Source organism: Thalassophryne amazonica, chromosome 4 (assembly GCF_902500255.1).
Source record: "Thalassophryne amazonica chromosome 4, fThaAma1.1, whole genome shotgun sequence".
NCBI classification, from domain to species: domain Eukaryota; kingdom Metazoa; phylum Chordata; class Actinopteri; order Batrachoidiformes; family Batrachoididae; genus Thalassophryne; species Thalassophryne amazonica.
Window position 1 is genome coordinate 133,554,807 of NC_047106.1, and position 9,502 is coordinate 133,564,308.

General features: G+C 37.8%; 1 protein-coding gene across 1 annotated transcript in view; it reads left to right on the forward strand.

The window, feature by feature from the left end:
- The window catches only part of ppp5c (protein phosphatase 5, catalytic subunit), a 48,467-nt gene extending 38,965 nt beyond the window's left edge, over positions 1 to 9,502 (forward strand). Inside the window, exons 8-13 of the mRNA XM_034168603.1 lie at positions 4,190 to 4,332; positions 5,723 to 5,810; positions 5,908 to 5,948; positions 6,069 to 6,247; positions 6,353 to 6,434; positions 9,259 to 9,502. Of these exons, the coding sequence (XP_034024494.1) occupies positions 4,190 to 4,332; positions 5,723 to 5,810; positions 5,908 to 5,948; positions 6,069 to 6,247; positions 6,353 to 6,434; positions 9,259 to 9,321 (596 nt within the window). The 3' untranslated portion in view covers positions 9,322 to 9,502. The remainder of the gene's footprint in view (positions 1 to 4,189; positions 4,333 to 5,722; positions 5,811 to 5,907; positions 5,949 to 6,068; positions 6,248 to 6,352; positions 6,435 to 9,258) is intronic.

Sequence of the window (9,502 nt, forward strand, 5' to 3'; positions counted from 1 at the left end):
AGTAAATTACTTGTAAACTGTGCGTGGGTTTGTGCAAGTGCCCAAAGAAAATTTTGAAATGTTCGAAATCTTTGGCATGCATTAATTTTGTGAACGATACGTGAACATTGCGCAAACAATTCAAAAACATTGTCGCTGCGAGTTATTGTGTTGGCGGACCGCACCATGAGATGTTAAATCTATAATAAACATAATTTTACAGATACTCATAAGAAGGAATGAAAATGCAATTGTTTTACCAAGCCATTGCAATACTAATATTACAAATAATTACTTTTGAGACTATTCCAAATGCATTCTCCATTCCATGAAGTGCACAAGAACAGCTGCCGCTGTACAAAATTCCTCTGTGATTCTGGAAGCGAATAAAGGTCGTTTCATCAGCCAAACTCTGAGCAAATGATTTATCCGCTACGAAATAATTATTTTGTATAATGCAGCACTTAAGCACAGCATCCAGTGGAACACAGTGTGTCACATTGGCACGACGAATTGTGCGGCAGTGCCGGGGTTAAATGTGGGCAAGTGTCAAGGTGCCTTTACACTTAATGTATGTAAATTGCCATAATGTCTTGATAATATTTGCGCCACAAATAGGATGGCATAAACAAATATGCAAAGTAGATTTAATAATTTGCATAAGACATCTCCAACAGCTACAACTCAAGAATTTTTGACAAGAAATTCTGTTTACAGAGATATGTCATATATGGAATAAGAGTCTGTTTTGCAAGCATCAGTAATTTTTCGCAATATTATAGGTAGGACATTAGGCAATTAAGATCTTCTGAGATCCGTCCTGTGGGTTTGAATGGGCATTAAAGAAAGCTTGATGGCACATGACATCTCTTTTGGTGGACCTGTCTTTCGGCTGTGCTTCCTCCCTTCTCAGCATAATTTTTACTGCTTTGTAGATGATTCGTGTAGTTCTATTCTTTTGGTGTAAAGTATAGATAGACCTAAACAAGGCAGCCCATGGCTGAGCATTCTGTCAGCCCAAGCTAAAGCATTCATGTATAACTTGCACTGAATCAAAAGAGATGAAGAGAAAAGTTAAATGACTTAGATGGAATGGACATTCAAAGGGTAAAAGAAATGAAATTTTTAGGAGTTACGATTGATGAAGATTTTACATGGAAGTCACACATAAATTACATAAAAGGAAAGATAGCGAAAGCCATTGTTGTTTTGCATAAAGTTAAATATTCATTAAATAGTTATGGATTATTAACATTGTACAATTCATTGATTGTTCCATATTTGACATATTGTGTAGAAATCTGGGGATCAACATGTACAACTTATACACAACCTTTATTTTGCAGAAAAGAGCTTTAAAAGTGATTGGCAACAGTCGATTTAGAGATCCATCTAATCCATTGTTCATTAAGTATAAGGTACTTAAATTTCATGATTTAGTTGATTTGAAATTACTACAAATAATGTACCAAGCGAATAACAATACCTTACCAATAAACATTCAAAATATGTTTGAAAAAAGAGTAAGTAGTTATAATTTGAAGGGCATAGAAGTCTTTTAAAAAAACAAGATTCAGAACCAAGATAAAGGAACGGAGTATTGCAGTGAATGGTGTAAAATTATGGAACAACCTCAACAAAGAAATCAAAGAATCAAGGTCGCTTAAATTATTTAAAAAACTTATTAAACTTGATGTATTTCGTAAGTATGAAACTATGAAATAAGTCAGTGGGCTGTGACAAAGCCAAAAATGTAATCTGTTAATAATGTTTAGAATGTTTGAAGTTTAAAATGTAATCTATTAGGGATGTAGTCTTTTAAATAATGGTTAAAATTAGGAAAGAAGTCGGTGGCATGTGACAGTCATAGAAATGCAATGATGTCGATTGATGATGCTTTGCAAGATTGTATTGTAAAAAAGGGGCAGAATATATAAGACTTGTTCTTCCAAACTGCTCCTTTTCGTTCATTGGTTTGTAATGTTTTGTTAATTTTGCTTTTCTGTTTCTCTTTTAAATGAATGAAATAAATCCTCAATTAAAAAAAGAAAAAGATGGCCTAAACGTTCACAGGGTGGGAATGATTACGCATGTAAATTTTGGAAGAAACTGAACAGGGGTTACCAACATTGTTCAACAGTGCTGTAATGTAGAGTCCACAGTATTTCAGGGCTCCATAGTAAAGCTTTTCCGCTTGACAATGGTGAGTGATTGGTGTTATCAAGCGAGTGAACCTTGCACCTGCGTTGCCTAATGCTGCAAGCAGAGCATGTAGGTGGAGCGATGAGCGAAAATTCTCATCGCCGGTCTAGCTGTATTCACTCCCTGCTCCACTGCAAACCGTGCTGCTCATTATTGTTTCCCACTATGGTCAATCTTCACCCCGTTCCAATTAAATCACTTGCCGCTTGCTGAAAAAGAAAAAAAAAAACCTTTGACCTGGGGTGTGCTTTCTGGGAGGTGATAGCCATATTAGCTAAATGACTCACTGCTGCCAGATGTATGTTATAGTTTGGTCCATGCAACAGTGAGGCAGTCGCCATGTCCTTCCCATAGACTGTGTGTGCATGTATTCATATATATATATATATATATATATATATATATATATCTCATTGGGTTTCTGTAGAGACCTTGAACAGCTGAAATGACCCTTGTCTGAGCATCGCCATGTTGAGAGTGTCGCCTGCACTGATTCACGATGAACTCATTAATGCATAAAGGGGCAGAGCGTGGGTGGCTCAATATCTGAAGAAAAAGCATGAACACACCACTGTCTTTGAGTCAGATGCGCGAGCTAACAGGCTAACCTTGATTCGGTTTTTTATTAAAATCATATTTTTGGTGATTGCATGGTGGTTCTCCTAACAATTTCATATGGACAGTAAAGAATTTGAGCTGCATATTTCCTTAGTAATCATGCATTAAGTGGGCCTAACAGATAAGGCTACCGACAGCTGCTAAAAGTGCTAACTCCTTAGCATACAATGTGAAATAAGCGTGAATATTGCAACAGAGACATCTTAGATGATCTGTTCGGACATTTCACCACACAAAACACTGTATTATTCCAGGTGTTTGTAATAAAATGCTCCAGACAGACACAGCAGCAACATGACAGTGAGTGGCGAGTCAATGGGCTCAGCTACTGTCACTCAAAGCAACCACTCCCGCAATTATACAGAACTTTGTGGATTAAAATGTCTTAAACTAAGACATTTAGAAAAAAAAAAAATACCCCTCATACAGTTGTCATGGAGGCGGAAACTATCTGTAGAGACCAAAACTGTTTATTGTACCAGGCTGTAAACATTTTTATTAATCCTCTAAAGTGAGACATTTTAAAATTGGCTTCTATGAGAATGTGCTCTGTTTTGGAGTCAGTCAAGGAACTGTACTTCTGGGTTGGAGTCAAAAGATGCGCTTGAGTGTTGCCGCTTGGTCTGTCCCAACATAACCTCATGCAGATCGGGGGAAACCCCTATGTGATCTATGACATTGCTACCAAGTATAGATCATTGATCACTTGAATTTCACCCCTTCAGGAGTTGGAATTCTAAATTGTTTTCAGACGGTGTGAATTTTGATCATATTGGCAATATCATTCTATGAATCCCTTATTTAAATGCTAAGGAATGAAATTATAGTGGTGCCAAAAAAGTATTTTTTTTTTTTTTGTTTTTTGTTTTTTTTACTTAAATCTTAAAAAAAAAAAAAAAAAAACAAAAACAAAGGCTAAACTGGCTTGAGTTGTGACTCTTGCAGTCAATCAGTGTGTCAATAAACAAAGTTTAATTTCAAACTACATTATGTGATGTTATCTTGGTGAGGACTCATTACAAATACTATACAAAGTAAATGTAAGGGGGGAAATCTTTGTGACATGTTTGTGTGGGGAAAAAGAAAATCTGTTGTCATATTGGATTTTAGATTCCTCAAATATCCCACTCTGTATCTGTTTTTAAATTTCTGTATTGGTAATGTTCTCATCGATACACAAAGAAGTCTTTGCCATAACCTGTGGTAAAAATTCAGTCACTTTCTACATTCATCACAGAAATGGATATCTCAGAGGAACCTAATTTAAGTGCCTTTTGTGAAATTTTAATGAGCTGATCTTGTAGCAGTTTATACACAGCCAAAACATATTGAACAAAATACTGTGACATTTGACAGTATGAATTTTTTTTTTTCCCTCCTTCTTTAACAGGTAACCATGAGACAGACAACATGAACCAGATGTATGGATTTGAAGGGGAGGTTAAAGCAAAGTACACAGCCCAGATGTTCCAGTTGTTCAGTGAGGTCTTCCAGTGGCTGCCTCTTGCACAGTGTATTAACAACAAAGTCCTAGTAAGTCAGTTAAATGCTGTCACAGGAACACAGTTTATTCTTAACATTTATGAAACTGGACTTGTAGGCAAAACACAAGTGATGTGTACATTTACTGCAAAAAAGAAAATTGACACACTGACGTGCACCCCCTGCCAACTTGTGATGGCATAGTGTCATCTACACTGCACCATGGGCTTGAACCACAACAAAGTAACAGAAAACTTAGGAGTTTGGTGTCTACATTAATAAGTGAAATCACCTGGTGGAGGGGTGGTTGCAAAGAAAACCTGCACCCTTGTGGCCATTTCTGGAATACCCCTATTCTACAGTGATGTATGTTTTCCAGGAATGTGAACATTTCTGTGTTATTTTTAAGAACCTACATCAAAATCCATTAATGCTGCACACCCAGTAGCATGGCGGTAATGCACTGTGTTGGTTTGCGAACCGCCAATAAACCCGAAAGAAGAATGGTTATTTTTGTTTTCCTGGTCTGCGTCAGAATTACTGTGTCACTGTGTCAGAGCTCCAGCATTCCTGTGTGGAGAGAGGAGAACCTTCTTTAAAAAACAACCATCTTTGCAGCAGTCCATCAATCAGGCCTGTATGATAGGCATCAGAATGGGGTGACAGTTCATCTTTCAGTACAACAATGACCCTAAGCACACAGCCAAGATATCAAAGGAGTGGCTTCAGGACAACTCTGTGAATGTCCTTGAGTTGCCCAGCCAGAGCCTAGACCTGAATCCAATTGAACATCTCTGGAGAGATCTGGATCTGAAAATGTCTGTGCACTGATGCTCCCCATCCAACCTGATGGAGCTTGAGCGGTGCTGCAAAGAGGGATTTCTTCATTTTTAAATTTTTAATTGCAAAAATAAAAAAAAAAAAAAAAAAAACTTTTTTCATGTTGTCATTATGGGGTCTTATGTGTAGAATTTTTGGAATAAGGCTGTAACATAGCAAATTGTAGAAAACGTGAAGTGCTGTGAATACTTTCCGGATGCACTAAACAAAAAAGAAATACAAAACATGTTCAATGATGTAGAAATGTTCCAAATGTATGTCCATGTATAAAGTAAGTCCCTTCGGCTGCTCCCTTGTTTGCACTTGGGGTCGCCACAGCAAATCCAAGTTGGATCTGCATGTTGAATTGGCACAGGTTTTATTACCATAACTTAAGGGGTGAAAATGAATTACATGAATGTTCATATGCAAATTTGTTTGCAAACATTATAAATGTGTGTGCAGACTATTGCAGATGTAAAGAGTTGCACTGTTGTGCCACATTGGCACAGTTCCACAGGCATGTATGGGGTACAAACCATGTTGGCACCATGGGTACCCCCCCCCCCCCCCCCCAACTTTACTCTTTTTCCTCTTTTTTTTTTCCTCCCCTCTGTCTTAGGTTATGCATGGGGGTTTGTTCAGTGAGGATGGAGTCACAATGGAAGATCTGAGAAAGATTGACAGGAACAGGCAGCCACCAGACTCTGGTAATACTGTAGGCTCATATTGAATGTACTGTAGAGTTAAGGTGCCGTTCTATCAAGAAGGTATGCGTGTCAACACTTTCCACTCTTGTCTCCACAGGTCCCATGTGTGATCTCCTCTGGTCAGATCCACAGCCTCAAGTAAGTTAGCTCAGCCTCAAGTAGTTAACCCACTCATGCCTCAAACAATTTGACCATAAAACTGAATGGTTTTGTTACATGTAAGGCACCAGTCCAACTTTCCTTCCTTTGGCCAAACAGAATGGTCGGTCAATCAGTAAACGGGGGGTAAGCTGTCAGTTTGGGCCAGATGTGACGGCACGCTTCCTGGAACAGAACAAGTTGGACTTCATTGTGCGTAGTCATGAGGTCAAAGCTGAGGGATACGAGGTCACTCACTCAGGAAAGTGTATCACAGTGTTCTCAGCCCCCAACTACTGGTGCGTACACACATCAGCTGGTGTGTTGAGTCAGCTAGAACCAATACCGGTGCTACATTAATGGTTTATGTTGGTGATGCTGTGCTGCTTTCTCTTCTGTCCTAGTGATCAGATGGGAAACAAAGGAGCTTATATCCACCTCATGGGATCTGACCTCAAGCCAGAATTTCACCAGTTCACTGCTGTGGTTAGTATCGTAAAGTGACAACATGTGAAGAACTTTAGTGCTTTGATGATTTTGAAGCTTCCACAAGTTCCCAATAAATTTGAAAGGCCTCAACAATGAAAACGTAATATTAAACTGTATAAGCCCTAAAAAGTGCAGATAATAGTTAGTATAAAGTACCAGAAATGAATTTTCAACAGTATCTTGCTGCAGATTTTCCCCCAATGACTTTAATTTTAATAACATAAATCACACTATCCTGTATATTGTTCACTTGTAACAGCATATCCTATGTGTTCATTCAGGATTGAATGGCTTTGAATGCATCTCTCTCTGTCTGTCTGTCTGTAAATCAGGTGGTTAAGTAATATAGGCATATTTAGTTAGCAGCTAATCTGGTTTGATTGGTAATAAAGTGTCTTTAAAATCAGTCAGTCAGTATTTGAACGTTACCCAGTTGATAAAAAGTCAGTCAAATCATGTCTTACATAACAAGTAAGAAGATGCTGGCATTCTTAATGTAGATTTATTGTATCTCAAAAATGATACACTCATAGACTCACTCACATTACTGCCATACTAGACACATGGAATAATTACTACTAATAGTTATGAAGTAATTATTCCAAGTCTCCAGTATGGCTTGTATGCCAGTATATACAGTAGTGTTCAGAATAATAGTAGTGCTATGTGACTAAAAAGATTAATCCAGGTTTTGAGTGTATTTCTTATTGTTACATGGGAAACAAGGTACCAGTAGATTCAGTAGATTCTCACAAATCCAACAAGACCAAGCATTCATGATATGCACACTCTTAAGGCTATGAAATTGGGCTATTAGTAAAAAAAAAAAAAAAGTAGAAAAGGGTACGTTCACAATAATAGTAATGTGGCATTCAGTCAGTGAGTTCTTCAATTTTGTGGAACAAACAGGTGTGAATCAGGTGCCCCCTATGTAAGGATGAAGCCAGCACCTGTTGAACATGCTTTTCTCTTTGAAAGCCTGAGGAAAATGAGATGTTCAAGACATTGTTCAGAAGAACAGCGTAGTTTAATTAAAAAGTTGATTGGAGAGGGGAAAACTTATACGCAGGTGCAAAAAAAATTATAGGCTGTTCATCTACAATGATCTCCAATGCTTTAAAATGGACAAAAAAAAGAGACGCGTGGAAGAAAACGGAAAAGAATAACCAGAAAGGCTCACCCATTGATCAGCTCCAGGATGATCAAAGACAGTCTGTTGTTACCTGTAAGTGCTGTGACAGAAGACGCCTGTGTGAAGCTAATTTATTTGCAAGAATCCCCTGCAAAGTCCCTCTGTTAAATAAAAGACATGTGCAGAAGAGGTTACAATTTGCCAAAGAACACATCAACTGGCTTAAAGAGAAATGGAGGAATATTTTGTGGACTGATGAGAGTAAAATTGTTCTTTTTGGGTCCAAGGGCTGCAGACAGTTTGTGAGACGACCCCCAAACTCTGAATTCAAGCCACAGTTCACAGTGAAGACAGTGAAGCATGGTGGTGCAAGCATCATGATATGGGCATGTTTCTCCTACTATGGTGTTGGGCCTATATATCGCATACCAAGTATCATAGATCAGTTTGGATATGTCAAAATACTTGAAGAGGTCATGTTGCCTTATGCTGAAGAGGACATGCCCTTGAAATGGGTGTTTCAACAAGACAATGACCCCAAGCATACTAGTAAACAAGCAAAATCTTGGTTCCAGACCAACAAAATTAATGCCTCGCAGATGTGAAGAAATCATGAAAAACGGTGGTTATACAACTAAGTACTAGTTTAGTGATTCACAGGATTGCTAAAAAAGCAATTTGAACATAATAGTTTTGAGTTTGTAGCTTCAACAGCAGATGCTACTATTATTGTGAACACCCCCTTTTCTAATTTTTTTACTAATACCACAATTCCATAGCCTTAAGAGTGTGCATATCATGAATGCTTGGTCTTGTTAGATTTGAGAATCTACTGAATCTATTGGTACCTTGTTTCCCATGTAACAGTAAGAAATATACTCAAAACCTGGATTAATCTTTTTAGTCACATAACATTACTATTATTCTGAACACTACTGTATAATATATATATTTAAAGGTAAAAATATATACCAGCATGAAGGTAAGTAATTACTGCTCATGATGTAACCAGAGGTAGACACGTGCGTGGTGATGTTTCCAGTCTAATCACTATCTCACTTGCTGTAAACTCGGACCTCTTCCATGACTTATTTTCTACAGCTATGACATTTCTGCAATATATAAGCATTTAGGCGCTTCTATGTGAACTTAATACATAAACATATTTAAATTAATTCTTGTCTATAAAGTCAAGGTTTTCTTCCTCCTGCAGGGAATTGATGGTTTTATATCACAGTAAGACAGAACGTTCTGTGGAGAAGCAGTGGTGGCCATTTTTTTTTTTTTTTTCTGGGAACTCTAGATGGCAGTGTCTAAAAAAAAAAAATGTTCAAAGGAAACTCAAATACATTGTGGCTTAAGCTCTTTTTTTTAATAGACGGTGCCATCTAATGGGCTCAGAAAGAAATGTCAAATGCTTCATGAGCCTCACATGGCCATCAAAAGTGTACACTTTTGCTCAGGGAATAATGTTCAGGTTGTTTTACAACTGTCACCTAAAATTCCTGTTTTAATAAAGCATTTTAGAGCTGCATTAATATAGAATATTAGTATATGAAGTCAATTATATTAATTTAAAGTGTATTAAGTATTCTTGTGACAATGTTTCTCCATAAGACAAACTAATTTTACACTGTTGACCTTTTGTTAAAAGTGTACCCTGATCATTTTTCTTCCCATCCTCTGCAGCCTCATCCAAATGTCAAGCCCATGGCGTATGCTAACACGCTAATGCAGCTGGGAATGATGTAGAGTCTCAAACTAGTCTGTCTGTGAAATCAACGATGTCCCATCTCACCTGAACCATCCTGGCCATCTTACGCCCTGCGGTGCTCAGACACAGACTTGTTCGTGCTTGGCTTAAGGGATCCCTGGGATAGACAAATGTCCACTGGCAGTATGCATCAACTTCATGGTGTAGTTCAGATGGGAA